This window comes from Octopus bimaculoides, chromosome 3, assembly GCF_046866305.1.
Source record: "Octopus bimaculoides isolate indiv1 chromosome 3, ASM4686630v1, whole genome shotgun sequence".
NCBI lineage: Eukaryota > Metazoa > Mollusca > Cephalopoda > Octopoda > Octopodidae > Octopus > Octopus bimaculoides.
In genome coordinates, this window is record NC_142930.1 from 95711856 (window position 1) to 95731724 (window position 19869).

At 37.2% G+C, this 19869-nt stretch overlaps 1 protein-coding gene across 1 annotated transcript in view; it reads left to right on the top strand.

Moving 5' to 3' along the window:
* LOC106874456 (tumor necrosis factor receptor superfamily member 16) overlaps positions 1 to 19869 on the top strand; it is a 156955-nt gene that overhangs the window by 92078 nt on the left and 45008 nt on the right. Inside the window, exon 2 of the mRNA XM_052966222.2 lies at positions 6633 to 7131. Within this exon, the coding sequence (XP_052822182.1) occupies positions 6633 to 7131 (499 nt within the window). The remainder of the gene's footprint in view (positions 1 to 6632; positions 7132 to 19869) is intronic.

Consider the following 19869-nt stretch of genomic DNA (forward strand, 5'->3'; position numbering starts at 1 on the left):
CATATAATTGTAGATGTTAGTAAATGCAGGTTGTAAGTGTTTCAGTTGGATGTTTGTGATTTTATTGGGCTTATGAAATTTTTTTACACATTTCCCTATTGCTTTTGGATGTCTAATGAAAGGAAAGGGCCCAAAATCATGGTCCAGATAGAAAGTGCATATTTTCCCTTTTAAGTTCCCGTTTTCTTTGAGGATTTTGGGGGGTGATTTTTATGTTAAATATCTGATATGGGCGTTTTCTTGTGGATATATTACTTGAGACTGTTACTGCAACATTGTGATGTAGCCGTTGTTACTGTTGATTTGTTAATTACTCTCAATAGCATTTTATTATTACTTTTATGGTTTATGTTGAATACAAATGTTCGCCAATTTTCTGTCTCTCTGTAGTTTATTATTTTTGTTATTTCCTTGTTTAATTGTTGATGTCGAGTTCTATTTCGGTTGTCTGTAGTTTTGGTGTATTGTGTTTGAGGTTGTCTTTGTTTTTTATGAGATTGACTATTTCTGGTATATCATTGGTACTGTGTGTCTATGTTGACTTGTAGGATATGTTTTTGGGATGCATCTATAATTATATTGCTGAATTTATGTTCTGTAGTGGAGGCGCATATGGCTTGGTGGCTTGGTGGTTAGGCTGTTGGATTATGATTAATTATAAGATTGTGATTTCGATTCCTGGACCGGGTGATGCGTTGTGCTCTCTTGAGCAAAACACTTCATTTCCTGTTGCTCCAGTCCGCTCAGTTGGTAAAAATGAGTAATGCTATTTACCGTGTAATGTGGACTAACCAGAGTGTAGTACAGTTGAATACTGAAAATCTTGATTCTGTTACTTTATGAAATCCATTGTATTGTTCTTTCTTAAAATTCGAAAAAGTGCGAATGTGTTGGTGAACAATTGTTGTAGTTGGCTTGTTAAGGTGAACTGTTTATGAAGCAAAGGTACTTTAGCTATAATACAATTAAGTTACCTGGTTTGTTGTCTGTACTATTTGAAAACCAGAATGATTTAAGTGCGTCGAAGTCTCTTCTAATTATGGTTTTTGTGAATGTGTTTTAGGTCAGAAGTGTAATGCCATGGGAAGATTGATCAGTTCGATAGTGATATATAAGTTGTGTGTGTGTGTGTGTTTCGTGCTGCTAATTTATATTTTCAAAGCCTGCAATTTTCGTCTAGTGTCATTTCCTATTACTTTAGAATGCATGTTTTTTTTTTTTTTGTTTTTTTTTCATCTAACAAGATTACTCGCATTGTGCTATGGATATGTCCAGTCTGATTTGAGTATAATGTTGAATGTTCTGTATTCTCGTAGTAATAATATTTTCTGAATTATTGCTATGGAAATGTTATATATGATGATAAAAATTTTTGGGTCCTTAAAGGTGTTTTTAGAAGCGCTAATGTTATACTGGAGAATTTTTACATTTTCACAAAGTTTGTATTTGTGTGGGAAACGTTTATTTTTAGATATATTCTGTGTAGGCTTTGGAAAGAGATTCCTTGTTTTTTATTGTTGTTGTTGATGTCCGTATTATTTTTCTTATGAATAGTGTATTCTTCTGGGTTATTTATAAATAATAATCCAAAAATGTTGGGTTTTCTTTCGTAGAATTTTGTGTTTTGGAGATTTAAGACACATCTATAGATGTTTTGGAGCCTGCTTGATGAACATTTATAGCTACTGTCGTTCTCTGATAGCATTTACACGTATTGTGAGAACCATACCTTATGTCGAGGGCACAATGTTTAACAGGCATTCCAGCCGTGGCCGTCCTGTCTTTGTTGGCATATTATATTCAGCATTAGTTGATCCCATCTATTTAACCATTTTTAAGACGATGGGTTAGTATTTTGATATTTGTTGTCCTAGTCAGAATACGTCTGTAAAACAAAAGGCCGAGATGATCACGGTTGGAATAGTTTGATCAACTCAACCAGGGCTGACCTGGGGTCAAACAACATTGCTGCCTCTACATGATGGCGATGTGATTGTTTTCTATGCAGCAGTGTTACCGTTGTTTTTCACTTCCAAATCTGGGTAGAACTATGACCACAGACATTCCAACCATGACTACTACGTCGTTCACTCGGGCATTGAGTATCTAGGACTACCTTATTCGTGCGCCATTTTCTTTTCAAAACTAGGAGGTTAATGGAGGTTTGACTGCTATTTCTTGAAGGTCGAGTGAACTCGTCGATTCATGGTGGCAGTATCTGTTCTTCGCCTATATGGACTGCCCTATTTGTCTTGACCATGGACACAGCACTACGACGATTGCTGTCCACTTGATTGGTTTCCCGGTACCTTATGAACGTGGTCATCAACGTTCTTTTTATCTCTAATACATCGCCGACGCTGTTATTTAACCCCAACTCAGTCCTGATCGAGCAAACATATGACCAAACGTATTCCAATTGTGACCATCCAGTTTTACTTCTATATCTAGGATTATATTGTCTATTACATTTTCTTTATGTTAGATGGTGGGGGTATATAATTTGAGGGTGGAGGCGCAATGACCCAGTGGTTAGGGCAGCGGACTCGCGGTTTCGATTCCCAGACTGGGCGTTGTGAGTGTTTATTGAGCGAAAACACCTAAAGCTCCACGATGCTCCGGCAGGGGATGGTGGCGAACCTTGCTGTACTCTTCACCACAATTTTCTCTCACTCTTACTTCCTGTTTCTGTTGTGCCTGTAATTCAAAGGGTCAGCCTTATCACACTGTGTCACGCTGAATATCCCCGAGAACTACGTTAAGGGTACACGTGTCTGTGGAGTGCTCAGCCACTTGCAAGTTAATTTCACGAGCAGGCTGTTCCATTGATCGGATCAACTGGAACCCTCGACGGCGTAAGCGACGGAGTGCCAACAACAACAATAATTTGAGGGAAATTTGGTTGATGCTTATAATCGTTCAAGCGACAGCTTAGAGCCTACCATCGTTTATCTATACTGTAGTGTACTTTGAGTTCAGGCATACAAAGCACTGAATCTTCTCTAAAATATTGTACGGTAAAGAATGTAATTGCTTCATTTTGTTTTTGTTTCTTTTTCTTTTCTTTATCATTTTTCCTGAATGGTACCACTATGTTTCAGTTATATCACAATGTTGCCATTTGTTGCACTAAGCGACTATTTGCTATTAATCTTTTAACATCAACCATTACCATTCATTACACGCCTGTTGCATTATTGCTTATATATAATCTATGTATGCATTATGTATATGTGTGTATGTATATATATATATATATATATATATATATATATATATTTACGTTTGTGTGTGTATGTTTGTACGTACACATACACACATCCAGTTTTAATGTTTGCTTAACGTTTAGTCTTCTGCTGAGATCTAAAATGGCGGTTGTTTCTTTCTTCGTTCGGAAAACGGCCACCAAATAGAAGCGTTCTAATGGGCTCGTAAAGAAATCTTTCCAGATGGAATGTTGTGATTGGAACTGTATTTGTTCTGGGTTAACCCTACGCCAACAAAGTGTGCGAGACGTTTCTCTAATATGGTGTGTGTGTGTGTGTGTGTGTGTGTGTGTGTGTGTTTCTGTGTAATCACATTTTGCAAGAAAGAGATAGAAATTTATGCAATGGGAAAGATAGAAGAGAAAAAATCGGTGCACAAAGCAGAGAACAAGAATAGTGAAAGTGTATAAATAAATAAAAAACAAAACGAGATGGTAGAGGAAAGCAAACACAAGCACGTTACGTAGTTCTCTTTTACACACACACACACTGCATATCACACACACATGCATCTCATATATGCATCACACGCACATACACACACACACACACACTAGACATATACACACACTACTACCACCGCCACCACACCGCATACACACTACACACGCACGCACTCGTGCCTCAAACACAATAAAATGATCCCATATTTTTGATTTTTTTTTTTATCAGAGAAAAATCTTTATGTGGTGATGCAATGAGATCCAATATGAAACCATTTGATAGTAATTTACTTCGGTTAGATCATGGATCTAACGGTGCTACAAATTTTATATTCGTATCTTACACTGGGACAAAGCACTAAATGTCTAAATTTCATTTTCCTTTCCATGTTGTTATGGTTGACTCATAGGAAGAATGACTACTCATATCCTTTTGCTGAGATTCCGAAGGTCTGCGGTGTGTGTTAAAGGATACACGAATCATAGATTAATTATCTTCAGACGGGTAACAAAGTCCGTATACTTAGGGTGGGGTTATATAGTCAATTAAAACGATTTCCAGGTACTTGTAACAAGGCGAGGAATGTAAGGGGAAGTCGGCTCAAGCAGAATTTGGACTCATAAAGGTTTCTCTCTCTCTCACACATCTCTCTCCTCCTCTCTGTCCGTCTGTCTCCCCACCTGCCTACATGTGCCATATCTATACTGACGCCATGGCCATTCGATGTTTAAAAACTAGTTATATAGAAACTTCTTTCAAAATCCCTATTTTGTTTTTCACACATCCACTTGTGTAGTTTGAACTATGTAAAATGTTGAAGAAATTTAGCTGTTTCTTGCAATACATACTAATACATCTAAAGCAATTTTTTTTTTGGGTGGGGGTGCAAAATTCGATTGTGGATCCCCAATTTACTATTTTGTTACATGGACCCCTAAAAATTTTATGTGGACCCTCAGGGGCCGTTCAGACCCTGATTGAGAACCACGGTATTAGACGGACGTAGAAGTGATATAACTTCTACGGGAGAAAGTGAACCCAACATATGTTACTAGAGTACAACCTTTCACCTTTCTGGTGTCGATGAAATAAAGTTCCAGTCAAGCACTAAATCCGGTTTAATCGACTAATTCCTTCCTTCCAAATTGCTACCCTTCTGCCTATATTAGAAACAATACTGAACTCTAAGAAATAACATACAAATGTAAGTCAATAACATGGTATAAGATAAATCAAATAGATATTACTGTACTGAATGACGTGTTTTAAATAAATTCTTTAAAAAAATTCGTAGGCGCAGGAGTGGCTGTGTGGCACCTTAGGCAAGTGTCTTCTACTATAGCCTCGGGCCGACCAAAGCCTTGTGAGTGGATTAGGTAGACGGAAACTGAAAGAAGCCCGTCGTATATATGTGTGTTTGTGTTTGTCCCTCCACCATCGCTTGACAACCGATGCTGGTTTACGTGTTTAGCGTAACTTAGCGGTTCGGCAATAAAGAGAGCGAGAAAATAAGTACTAGGCTTACAAAGAATAAGTCCTGGGGTCGATTTGCTCGACTAAAGGCGGTGCTCCAGCATGGCTGCAGTCTAATGACTGAAACAAGTAAAAGAGTAATAAACTGAATCATCATCGTCGTCGTCGCTGTCATCATCATCAGCAAGGCGGCGGGCTGGCAGAATCGTTAACACACTGGACGAAATGCTTAGCGGTATTTCGCTCGTCGGTACGTTCTGACTTCAAATTCTGCCGCGGTCGACTTTGTCTTTCATCCTTTCGGAGCCGAGGCGGCGAGCTGGCAGAATCTTTAGCGCGCTGGACGAAAACGTTTAGCTGTATTTCGCCCATCGCTACGTTTTGAGTTCAAATTCCGCCGAGGGTTGACTTTGCCTTTGCCTTTCATTCATTCGTGGTCGATAAAATAAGTACCAGATGAACGCTGGAGGTCGATGTAATCGACTTATCCCCTCCCCCAAAATTGCTGCCCATGTGGCGAAATTACTATAATAATAATAATAATAATCATTATTATTATTATTATTAAGGCGGTGAGCTGGCTGAATCGTTAGCACGCCGGAGTTCAAATTCCGCCGGGGTCGACTTTGCCTTTCATCCTTTTGGGGTTGATGAAATAAGTACCAGTTGAACACTGGAATCGGTGTAAATCGACTAGTCCCCCTTCCCCCAAATTTCGGGTCTTGTGTCTATTGTGGAAATGATTGTTGTTATTCGCATACGCTATTCAGTACAACACCTACTTGATTTAATTAATTAGCAGTGTAAGAGCGGTTTTAAGGGAGATAAACAGTCTACACATTTAACCCTATGTGATGAGGCAGAAATTAAAAAGTAGACGAAAACGAAATTATAAAGTGGACCTCACTAGAATCTGATTTAAAATTAAAATTTTTTTTTATCAAACCTGCCTCTGGGTTTCAACTAATTCAATTTGGAAAGTATGACAGTATTGTTTGATGTCTGTTGAAACATGTTTTGTAACGATGATGATGATTGCTGTTGTTGTTTTTTAGATTTGCTCTTTTTAATTGGTGGCGAAGGTTGTTTAATGAAGTTTCAATTTGATGAACTGTTTTTTATATTTTTTTTATCCTCGACGTAACAAGATCAAAGCTGGAAGTGTGGTCTTTGATGTTAGATAAATGATTAAGAGATGGGATACATGTGCGGGGTGGTTACAGGAAAGTAATGGTGTGAGGGGAGTGTGTTAATTGAAAAATAACATTATCAAATAAATTTTGTTGTTTTGTTTTACTTATTTTCTCCGTGTTTTTGTATAAATTATCAAATACATTAAACCTATTAAAGCTAAATTTTATTTTTACAACCAAGCAAATGCGTTGCAAAGTTTTTAAAATAATTATTCTGTCCCAAACTATTCACTGGTTTACTTTCCTCACATTACAGGATATCACAGCTGGAATCTGTCCAAGCAACCAGAGCAATTTAAATGGTTCTTCCTGTTGTCAACTCTGTGAACCCGGTTCAGGTGTCGTCGGTAATTGTACTCGCAACCAGGACACAGTCTGTGCACCGTGTCAAGCTGAGAAGACATTTTCATCACAGGCTAGTTCAACAGAAGAATGCAAGCTCTGTTCAACGTGTCCCGAGCACACTTACATTAAAAAAGTTTGCAACGTCACCCATGATACACAGTGTGAATGTTCGACCGGTTTTTTTTACTCAACAGAACTGCAAGCTTGTATGTTATGTACTCTATGTCCGGTAGGCTGGGGTGCCGTGCGACCCTGCAGCCCAACGGAAAATAGTTGGTGCCAACGATGTCCCAATAATACATATTCCCACTTGATCAGTGGAACTATCGGTTGTGTGAAATGTCGCACATGTGCCAGGGACCAAATCATGATACAGCCTTGTACTGACACTCAAGATACGGTCTGTATAGGTAAGTATTTCGTTTAACAATACAAACCATTTCGTTTTGAATATGTTTTCTTGTAGGAGATTTCCAAAAGACCATATGCAAACCAATTTTTCTTTACTTATATCACCACTAACTTATGTAATTTTTTTCTTGAGATCTCTATAAACTAATTGAGGAAAAGAAAAGATTTGTTTAATAGATCAATATAATTTAATGTGACCCGGATTGTCTTTTATCTGTGAAATTCTACAAAAATGCCACTGGTATTTTAAGATCAATGTGATCTTAAAATTTTTTCGTAACTATATTCTCCCACAAAACCAAGTGAACTAAGTCAATGTAGAATATGTCATATATATAAATAAATATATATACATATAAACAATAGACTGGTGGATTTAAAATTCGAGCCCAAAATTGAATAGTTCGTTATTTCATCCGTTTAATCAGCTACATACCTTACGCGCGTTTCCCAAGCACACGCCAACCCATACACACTTTAGCGCGCGTGTGTGAGTGTTGGTGGGGGAGTGTAGTAAGATGATAAAGTGGATAATAGGGAATCACATAATATAAAGTGTAACTAACGACTCAGAAGACGAGCTAACGGTGGCTTCTCTGCGTTATTACTGACATAAACTACTACGTGCAGATTACGGTGGTATTTGAAGTTTTGAATTGTTTCCTTATTGGGAAACTATTTCTTTGGCGGTTCGCTTTCAAAACGGATGGCACTGAAGAGTTTGTAATATAACTGGGTAAATAACAATATAAAAATCTGTAAATATTTTCAAGCTTCACTTTGGTGCCATCTTCATGTTTTTGAATGTCTTAAGTTATACATCTTTGTCAGCGTTCGACAACATTATGAGGAATTAAAAGAAAAAAAAATGTACCTAGCTTATTTATTATCCCCAGATCATTCCATTACAAAGTCCCTAATTATCTTGACTGAAATAGTAGTCATCTGCTTCGCTCTTATAGAAAAATTAGCGAATGAAATACATACATCAAAAAACCTCCATCATGTATCCTTATTTCGTACTTTATTTTGGCTGGGTTCCCACCTAGTCCTGGAAGACAAAGCCGTTTCGCCGAGCATCTCGATTCATCTTCACCACCTTTTGTGGATAAAATCCAATCTTGTGTCTTCTTTCAGGTTGTCGATAAATGTCAGACGATGTCTCTTACGCTTGTCAGTATCATGTTGTCGGTCCCAGAGAAGAAGTTTTGATGCCTCTTCTTCTTCCCTTGTAAAAATTTACCAAATATTTACCAATTTTATATCCACATGATAGTGTTTTTGTTGCATTAAAATGTATTATTTTTATTATTTATTTATAGGAAAGTACAATTAAAAAGCTTGTTTAAAAAATGACTGCAGCGACCATACGTCCTTGCTGTCATATTGGATGAAGGGGTGAGATTTAAAAGCTGTAATCTAGTTCGGGTAGATCAGTATTATTATAAAATGTAACCTTGCTCTTAAATATGGGATTCACAAGAAGTATGCACCCATGTCTGAACAGTCAGTCGCAAAAGCATATCAGTAAAAGCTAACTGAAGACGGAACCAAATGTTTTTATATGAACTTAAAACAAAGAGGAAATTATTCTAGTTTTTGAGACAGCACATACTGACCAGGCTTTCATAAATAAAGAAGAATCGTCTTGTAAGGTGAGACTTCAAACCAAAGAGGCTATCTCTCTCAGACAGAATAAACTTTCACTTGAGACTCTAGAATAGAGGTCCATACGGCCCTTGGTGGGGATGGACACGTAACATTTTGTTGCTAAAATTTATGTGCAATAAACTGGTTATACTTCTACAAATATTTTAACAATTTTTAGATACAATTCCTAATAATATTCAGTTATAAAAATATGATCTTTTAAACATTAAATAGCTATGAGGGCCCATTCGAGTAAAATTGGAATCAAAGGGGTCCACGGGCAAATGATGGTTTAGAAACACTGCTCTAGAGCAATGGTACCAGGACTCTCTTTCTCTCTCTCTCCCTCCCCCCCCCCCTCTGGCAAAGTAATACGACCTTGTAGTTCAGACCCAAGAGGAAAGAGAAAATGAGGAAACTTGACATATTTGTAACAAGCTCGCTTTGCACCTCAGTTAGAATCAAATCGTGTATCAAGGTTTGCACGACTTGGCCAAAACTGTATGAGAAGTGCCACTGACAACAAAGCAAATGAGTAGAGCAGCTATTTAGAGAAATGGCAGGACTACTGAAAGATAGTGAGAGAGTGAGTGGGAGAGAATATATACGGTTGGTATTATACCAACCTAAAAGGTTGAGAGAGAGAATACGAAGGGGCACTGAAAAGGTATCATGGAAAGCTTGGCTGAAGACCCAACCTTCTGAGTTCTTTTACAGGGCTTAGAAAAACTGAAGGACTACTGCAATAAGTGTGTGAATCTGAGAGGGGAATATGCTGAATAAAGTCATAAATAACTGATCCTCCTGTATTTTTCTTTTAGCCACAGCCAAGAACTTTTCAGCAAGCCCTCGTATTCTCTCTCTCTCTCTCTCTCTTTGTTTCCTATTCTCTTAACACCTTTGTAATAGGGGTACCTTACTAGAAATATCAAGACTAATTAAATATATCTAAGGTGATATTCCAGTGTCTTTGTTACTGTTATATGTTGGCACTCCGTCGCTTACGACGACGAGGGTTCCTGTTGATCCGATCAACGGAACAGCCTGCTCGTGAAATTAACGTGCAAGTGGCTGAGCACTCCACACACACGTGTACCCTTAACGTAGTTCTTGGGGATATTCAGCGTGACACAGTGTGTCAAGGCTGACCCTTTGAATTACAGGCACAACAGAAACAGGAAGTAAGAGTGAGAGAAAGTTGTGGTGGAAGAGTACAGCAGGGTTCACCACCATCCCCTGCCGGAGCCTCGTGGAGCTTTAGGTGTTTTCGCTCAATAAACACTCACAACGCCCGGTCTGGGAATCGAAACCGCGATTCTATGACTGCGAGTCCGCTGCCCTTACCCCTGGGCCATTGCGCCTCCACACTGTTTTATTATTCACGTTTTTAAAGTTCCAGCTGCATTTCCTATAATCCTCTATAACAATTTTATATGGAAGATAGACATATTGTGACACGAAAATCATTAAAAAACATTGTTTTGTAAATATGCAATAAGAATATATGATAGAGGAAATTGAAATGAAAATATCAATTACTGCTAAGTATGCTGTTAAATTGGATAATAATCTAAGAAGATTTGGATTTATTTGACTGAAAAACTGATGTTAATACAGTTTTGCTGCAGAAATTGCGTAATTTAATTAGTCTGGTCATAATAAACGCAACTTTAATGAACCCAACTTCAATTGCCCTGTTCGGAGATGTAACATAAATTAATTAATTCTGATATAAATTAAACAAACAGAATATGAGGGCTGATATTTTGCAAATATTTATTGTAAATATTTATTACAAAAAGAATTTCAACTGCTTAGATACTGGATCTTGGACTGAGTTTTAAAGAATAAAATAATCAGTTAATCCATTAATCTTTGCGAAACAGGTTGACATTTATTTTATTGGTCGATGATCGATTTGCTCTTCCTATTTCAATTATCCTGAGATACCCTTCAGATGTAGTTATAAGATCCCTTTCTTCTAAATCCCGAGAGAATACTATTATACTAATGGGGAGTGCCACTTTTAGCAGATGAAGCTGCTGTTACAAATACAGATACAATTTGATACGTACATGATTGAAGTGATACAACTTGAAAACTAAAAATACACGCAAACTAGAGATATATCAATAAGACGCAGACGTAGAAACACTTACCAAAGGCTAACCCACGTGATAGATAGGCCTGTCAGATTTCTGAAGCGCAACATTAGAGAGCACAACATCCAGTCAAATGAGGTAGTTTTGAACCTGCTGGTAGGAGAGAATGAGGCGAGGGAGGGTCCGGAGAGGAGTTTGCGACTAAGTACTGTTTGTGTGTGTGTGTGTGTGCATAATGTTTAATGATGCAACTCAAAACATGAGTATGTGTGTGTGTGTTTTATTAATAATTGGCTTGGTAGAATTTAGTGACTCAAAGTCCGAGAGTTTCATGCGTTGGCATTTACCAAAAATACACACACACACAACTGTAGACTTTTGCCAAGCCTTGTTACCATTAGTGTCAAGAATATGCAAAGATGTTTAGGCGCAGGAGTGGCTGTGTGGTAAGTAGCTTGCTTCCCAACCACATCGTTCCGGGTTCATTCCCTCTATGTGGCACCTGAAAGAAGCCCGTCGTATATATATATATATATATATATATATATATATATATATATATATATATATATATATATATATATATATATATATATATATATGTGTGTGTGTGTGTGTGTGTATATGTTTGTGTGTCTGTGTTTGCCCCCCCCCCCCACAGCATCGCTTGACAATCGATGCTGGTGTGTTTACGTCCCCGTAACTTAGCGGTTCGGCCAAAGAGACCGATAGAATAAGTACTAGGCTTCCAAAGAATAAGTCCTGGGGTCGATTTGCTCGACTAAAAGGCGGTGCTCCATCATGGCCGCAGTCAAATGACTGGAACACGTAAAAGAGTATCTATCTTCAGAGACAAGCTGATATTTCAGCGGTTGAGTACTCCACTTGAGAATTATAGAAGGTGATATCAGTGATATGCCACTCTCATGACAGATATTCAACCACTTTGAGTTTCCTTGAAAGTAATAAAATATAAATTAACTCTATACTCATTTCATTGAGTTCCTCTTACTGTGGTATTTGTAACTTGCTTGATTCTGTTTGCATGTATAAATGTGTAAGCACGTATGTACCTATGTATTTATGTATGTATGTATGTGTGTTTATTCGCTATATTCGTAATAATTGTAAAACATTGCCCATCACTGAGTTTAGTTGATTAGGCGAACACATTTGTGCTTCCATAAACACACTGTGCGCTCGCGCGCGCGTATCCATTCGCTGTTTATATAAGCAAACATGAGCCTGTTTCTCAGCAGCGCTTCCTTTAAAGTAGGACACGAGAAATATCGTCATACCTGTTCACAGAGAAATATCTATTTCAATCCGAGCATTAACTAGAACACCAGGAACAACAGTAACAGCGACCACAACAACAACAACAACAATAATAATAACGACACCAACAGCAACAACTTAAAAAAACAAAAAACATGCTCTATTGGTATATGTTATAACCATATGTTACGGTTGGCAGACAAGCCAAAGCGGTTCAAAGTTATCACATTTAGCTGTTAATTTCTTTTAATCTATCTCACCCTGAAACGCTGGCAAAGAATTCCTCGTCTTTTTTCTCCAACCGGCAAGCAGCGTGCATTTCTGTTTCTATGCGCGAACAGGCAATGAGTATTCATATACGAATGTGTGTATGCATGTCTGTACGCGCGTGTAACATGTATATGTATACATACGTATGTGTATTTATATGTGTGTCTGTGTGTATATGTGTGTGTGTGTGTGTGTATGTTTATATGTGTGTGTATATATCTACACACACACCACTTATACACAAATATAAATATAGATAGATACTTGTTGGGTGTTAGCGTAAAGGGTACACATATAATATACATATGAACATACCCGTGTCTGTATGTGTACATACATACATACATACAAATATGATAGACAACGCGTGTGCGCGCCGTATGTGCGCTTAGAGCCAGACAAGTTTATGTATATAAAATCCTTTATGTATACGTCTGAGCATACATATGCATACTCTACATACATGTGTATATGTGTATTTATGTGTGCATATATATATATATATATATATATATATATATATGAATGTCGCTATATAAATGTGTATACATATGCATATATAGAGAGGGATGTGTATGATATTGTTTAAGAGAGGGGGGGAGAATGGTGCGCGCGCACACACATTAAGATTTCTTTATTAGCTTCAAAACCGCTCTCCTGAAAGTAGAATATGAGAAATATATCACATAGTGACCTTTTTATTACATACATGTGTCAGTTGTGACGGTGATAGTGAAGGGAACCATATTTCGGCATTTATAGACGTGTGTGGAAGAAATAACAATACTTATACATACATGTATGTTCCTGTGTATGTGTGCGTGTGTGTTTTGACAGAAAACGTGTGTGAACAAGAAAAGAGAGAGTACTGAATGAAAAAAAAAAAAAAGAGTTATATATTTATTAGGTGATGACAAAATCACTAATCGTTACTGTGAGTTTCTTGTTTCTGATATTCAAATAGAACTATATACAAAATAGCACAAAAATACAAGAAAACAATATATAAGAAAATTATATTGAAGTGGAGTGTGTACATATTTATCAGTACAGGCATTCTAATCCCGTGCTAATCCTGAAAGACGATTTGCGACTACTTTCTCGCTGTATATTTGGGTACTTAAAGAGACGATCCTGTGCATTTAACATTTCTACTTGATCTATCCCTGTTCGAACGTCACTGTATTGTTTAAACTTCAGTGCCAGTTGCGCTTAACTGAGAAGATAGTTATCTTGCATTAAAATTGTTATGGTTTGAATTTCAGCCTTGATTGAAAAGAAAAACTGCGATGGGAATTCTCCGTCAATAAAAGAAAAGGAACAAAAACGGGTGCAAAATCCTACTTTAAGCAATGTTTAATCAATTCGAAACAAAACAGGTGTCCAGCTGGCTTACAATAGAGGAAAAGGTGTTTCGAGATATGTAAGCATGCTTACATGACATAAACGTTCTGAACTGAAATTTAAGCCGTAAAAATTTTGATTGAAAATGACCGTCTTCTTAATTAAGCGCAACTGGCAACAAAGTTTACACAATACAGTGATACTCGAACATGGATAGATCAAATAATAAGTGCACGGGATCGTCTTTCTCTAAAAAGCCAAATATATCTAAAAAAAAGTAGTCACACATCATCTATCTGGGTTTGCCAAGGAATGCTTGTGCTGATAAATTCGCTATGTCCAGTCAACATGATGCATCACTTCGCTACTTTTGTGTGTATACACTACAAACTTCACCGAGCAGGCAATTATCACAATTGGCACATTTTAATATTAGTCATTTTTGTATCTTCTAATGTGTAATTTAATTATATTATTGGACGTTTTCTTTCACATCTAATTATATTTCAGTGTCTTTTATATATATAAAAAAAATGTTTTTCTTTGTACTCTCGTAGACATAATTGCATATATGTGTGTATCTATGTATCGGTATATGTATTCGCATAAATAGTATTGTTTGTGTGTGTGTGTGTGTGTGTGTGTGTGTGTGTGTGTGTGTGTATAACAACTGTACAAAAGCCGCTCTTTCAACAGTTGTTTACTTCGAGTTCCGTTTTTCATATTTCACTTTTAACTGACAAGTGTAAGGCTTATAAAAATTCGAACATCAAAATATTTAAATAAATTAGATGCCTGTAGCAGTGATTAGTAAAGAAGGGTCCAAGTGGAGAGAGTAAGAAGCAAGAGCATCTGAAAGAGAAGGCAGGAGGGGATATGAAGAAGGAAAACGAAAGACTGGAAGTTAAAAAGGGAGAGTAAAGTAAATAAGAGAATGAACGGAGGGATAAGGGAATAAAAGGAAGAATGAAAGAAGAGAAGGAAAAAGAGGAAATGAAAGAATGAAGATTAAAGAAAATAAAGAGAGGATAATGACTGAAGAAAGAAATGGCGGGGCAGGGCAGACTAAAACAAAGAGGGTGAAGAAACGGAGAGCGAGAGAGTAGGAAGGAGAATAGCTTTGTGATATATTCAGCCGTATCGCAAGTATTGTATCAGTCTAATGAAGGAAGGGAGTGAATTGGGCCAGGGGTTTTCAAACTGTGGTCCACGGACCACAGGGGGTCCGTGGGCAGCAAATACTTTTTATGGACAATTTGATTTTATATATGTTTTTTAATCGAAATCTTTTAATTGACAATAAACCTATTTGTTAAATACTGTTAAATAAATAAATGTTAAAATATATGTTATTTTAAGCAAATATTTATGTATAAATTTCATAAGCGTTTATAAGGGGGTTCCTAAGGTAAAGCCTGAAATATAAAGGGGTTCGCAAGTCAAAAAGTTTGAAAACCCCTGAATTGGGCAGTGCAGAAGGGAGACATTAAACAGAGAGAGAGGGGGAATGGAATGATAACGTATAAGATATGTGAAAGGATTGATATACGTATGAAGTAGTGGTGGGAGTGATAGCATTGAAAGAAGATAAGTGGATAATTATAGTAAAAAGTTAATGAATTTGTGTTGCAAGATTCCTGATGTGAAGTCGTGCGTTGAAACAGATATTGCTGTATTTCAGGACGGTCATTTTTTTTTTTTTTACCAATATATTCGTTCTTCACTTGTTTATTACTGTTCTTATTCTAACTCATGTGCATTATCCGGGAAATCTTTTGTCACACATCTGTGACCTCCACAGCGACACTTTCCGTCTTCGTGTGCGCTCTTGCTCTGCATATTCCATTCTGTTCCGGACAATGGACATTAGTTAGAATAAGAACAATAATATATAGTAAAAAGGCTTGTTTAATAAACTATAAAACATTTGTAGTATCGACAGATACGTCATCTGTGTTGTATCCTGGAGATCGTTAGGTGCTTTGATCCTTACAACATACGTCCTCATCTAGGCGACTCGATCTAGGTTGATAAAACTTAAACCTGTGTTCTAGCAGCACTCTGCTAACACCCACCAATTATTTCTTTCAGCCAGAACCCTCGAAATATTTTCTCAGCGATCTCTACATGGTTCTTGATGGCTTTTCTTCTCATTCTCTAAAGCCCAGGTCCCATAAGCCTTATTGAGGGTACGACCTACGAACTCTCGACTACCAGTCTTTACTAGCAAAGATCGCGTTTTCCACCTTTTCCTGCAGCAGTCCTCTACCAGCGCCTGGTACTTAACTCTTTTCTTGTCTTGCGCCTCCTCCAGCCTTTTTTCCCCTTTGGACGCAATTAACTCCAAATAGATTCATCGCCTTGCAATATCCAGGAGATATGTACTGGAAAATTCATCTGCTTTTCCCAATCAACTTCCATCACACAGTCCTGCGCTGTGGAAAGTAAATGCTCAGAGTTATTGGGGTTTTTTTTCTTTAGTTTTTGTCTCTCTTTAACAAGGGCTTTCTTTCTGACTGTAGTACTGGCATTTCTGCTGTCACCGGCCCTTTTTCCGATTGCTTCAGCGATGTCTTAGCGACCTGATCGTGTCTTCACAGATAGCATCCCTCACTTATTGCCATGAGCTGCTACTTAGGGTGTTCTCGAGGGTCCTTGTCTTATGGGGCATGGAGGGGGGTCACTAAGCCCCATGTAAATAGGTTGGATGAGCTGGGGAGGACATTATGGAACCCTTGGGTCAAGAACTTAATCCTAATAATGATGCGGAGTTTATGATATTGATTCACTGAAAGGAGTATGAGGAACTAGTTGATTGTATCAACCTCAATATTCGATCGGTGTTGTATTTTATTACTTCTATGGCACAAGAAAATAAAGGTGACCCTGGCGAAACTCGAGTTTGGATCATAAAAGGTCTAGGCATTATGTCTAGCGCTCCATTGAGTCTTCCATTAAGAAAAATAATAACGGGGTGGGGCAAAATGGGATGAGAGTGAATGGGATAAGCATATTAAAACCAAGTAAAAGAACAGTTATTTGGTCTGTGTTGAGGATGAAGGTAACTAAAATCAGATGCACAGTAAATTGGAATCTTGCAGAGTTAGTGACAAAGACATTTCAAATCTTTTTTTTTGGAAAGCAGCAATGTGAAACTCAGAGTAAACAATTGTTGAAAATCCAGTTCTGCAAGTATCAGTTTTATAATTAACTCTAAGGTGGGGAATTAACAGAATCGTAGGTGCGTCGGACAAAATGCTTCATGGCATTTATCCTGACTCTTTATGTTCTGAGTTCAACTTTGCCATTCATCATTGCTGTATTTATACAATAGACTTACCCTCGTCCCTAAAATTGCTAGCCTTGTATGAAAATTTGAAGCTATTATTACATTTAATTCATGGCAACGAAATGGCAGAATTGTTAGCACGCAGGACAAAATGCTTAGCGGCATTTCGGCCGTCTAAGTTTAAGTACCACCGAAGTCAACATTGCCTTTTATCCTATCCGTTAAACACTGGGATCGATGTAATCAGCTAGCCCAAGGGTTTTCAAACTTTTTGACTTGCAGACCCCTTTATTATATCAGGCTTTACCTTAGGGACCCCCTTATAAACGCTTATGAAATTTATACATAAATATTTGCTTAAAATAACATATATTTTTATATTTATTTATTTAACAGTATTTAACAAATAGGTTTATAGTCAATTAAAGGATTTCGATTAAAAAACATACATAAAATCAAATTGCCCATAAAAAGTATTTGCTGTCCACGGACCCCTGTCTTGTCCTTGCAGACCCCTTGTGGTCCGCGGACCACAGTTTGAAAACCCCTGAGCTAGCCCATCCCCAAAATTGCATTTAACTCAAAGGCGGTGAGCTGGTAGAATTGTTACGGCGCCAGACAAAGTGCTTAGCGGCATTTCTTCCGACTACGTCCTGAGTTCAAATGCTACCAGGGTCGACTTTGTCTTTCATCTTTTCAGGTTCGATGTACCAGTTGAACACTGGGGATCGGTGTAATCGACTTAATCCCTTCCCCTAAATCGCTGGCCTTGTGCCAAAATTTGAAACCATCATTACATTTAACGAGCTGGCAGAATCGCTAGCGTCTTTACTTCTGGTTTATTACGTTCTGAATTAAAATCCTATGGTCAGCTTTGCTTTTCACCCTTTCGTGGTTGATAAAATAAGTTAGCAGTCAAGTAGCGGGGTCAGTGTAATCGACTTTCCCTTTCACTTAAAAGTTGCTGGCTGTGTGCCAAAATTAGCAAAAAAAGAGAAAAAAAAAAAGCTATTATATTTAACTATATTTTATGTATTGAGAACTATCTCCTTTCGTTTGCATTAACACAGGCTATCGATTGACTCACTGACCGGTTCTATTTCAGGTGTATTTTAGTTATATGGTAAATATATGGTTTTGAAAAGTGTATGCTCTGGCTAAAAATTCATAGATTCACATGCATGCATATGTGTGTATTTGTGCTTGTGATCAAAGCTGACCCGAGGTTAAACACCAACAACACTCAATTCTAGCTCGACCGTTATCATTTAACGTTTGGAGATCGATAAAATTAGTACTGAACCATTAAAGTTCTGATCAGCTGCTCCCTCCCGCCAAATGACTTTTATGCTCAAGTAAGAAACCATTGTGTATTATTTTAACATGTCTGTGACAATAACATTTAATGCGGCGGTCATTGTTTCTGGCGCTTGGTAAATTTTTGCTTTGTACCAATCACCACCGTCAATGGCGTGTGTGTTCGTGCTTGTGTGCGTGCTGGAGCGTGTGTGAGAGATTTGGGGAGTGGGGTGCAAGTTGACGGCTGACAGAAACGGTGAAGATCAAATGCTTTTGATAAATTATAAAACAAACACAGGAGAAGAAATTAAATCGCGAATTGTGATGGTTTTGTTTTTGTTCTGTTTTCTTTACCTATATAAGTGGAAGAGGTATTGATTTTTACTATTTTGATTTGGTTTTTAGTTTCGTTTTGCTACTTGCACTAGTGACGAAAAAAAAAGATGATACAACAGCAGCAGCAATAATTTAAAGCAAAAAATAAAATAATAATGCATAAACAAAATAAAAAAGCGACGGCAGTATACATACAAAGTGTGTCTCACAATACATTATTATTATATGAGCCTGGATGACCGCACGTTGTAGTCAACTCTAAGTTACAGACTGAATCATTTGCTGCTTGTGTTCTGCTCGTTTCAGCTTATCTTCATTCGCGTGTTACTCTTTAAACAACCTTAAACTTATGGAAAGAAACAGAAAATAATTGAAACTGTTAACAATGAAGCAAGTTCGAGTATGAGGTACACTTTAAACAACTTTTAAACTATGGAACAAAATCGAAGACATAATTGACAACTTATAACAATGAAACGAATTCAAGTGTTAAATGCACTTTAAGCAACTTTCGAACTATGGAACGAAATAGAAGATATAATTGAAATCTTTAACATAATGAAACCGGTTCGCGCATTACTTCTATAAACATTAACTGAAAATATATCATATAAAGCCAAGCTCAAGTGTTCAGCTTTAAACAACCTTAACTATGGAACGGCATTACTATAACTATAACTATAAACGGCATTGTAGAAAACTAATTAAATCGATAACACATGATAATTTATACGTAGAAACAGAAATAAGGAAATTTATAGAGCATGAAATCTCAACGGATCCTGCTACTAAATATATAAACAGTATATGTTTATATAATTATATGTTTATATATTTAGTTGCTGGATCCGTGGAACAGTATATGTTCTTTCTTTTGTAATCTTATTTATTAATATATACCAGTCAAGGACCGTAGATTGGCGGAATTTTTGATTCTCCAGAATATGGTTATGATTTTTGTAATTAACATGTAAAAACTACATCTGTGTAGAAATTTTCAAAATAAAAAATCGGATCTCGTGCATTAAACCAAAAATATGCAACTGACAGGATGTAATATGGTTTTCTTCTTGCTCTATGTGTTCCAAGTTCAAATCCTACTATGGCCTACATGAGTGATAAACTTAACCTGCTACCCAATCAGGCTATCTCGGCAGCATTATAGGCCT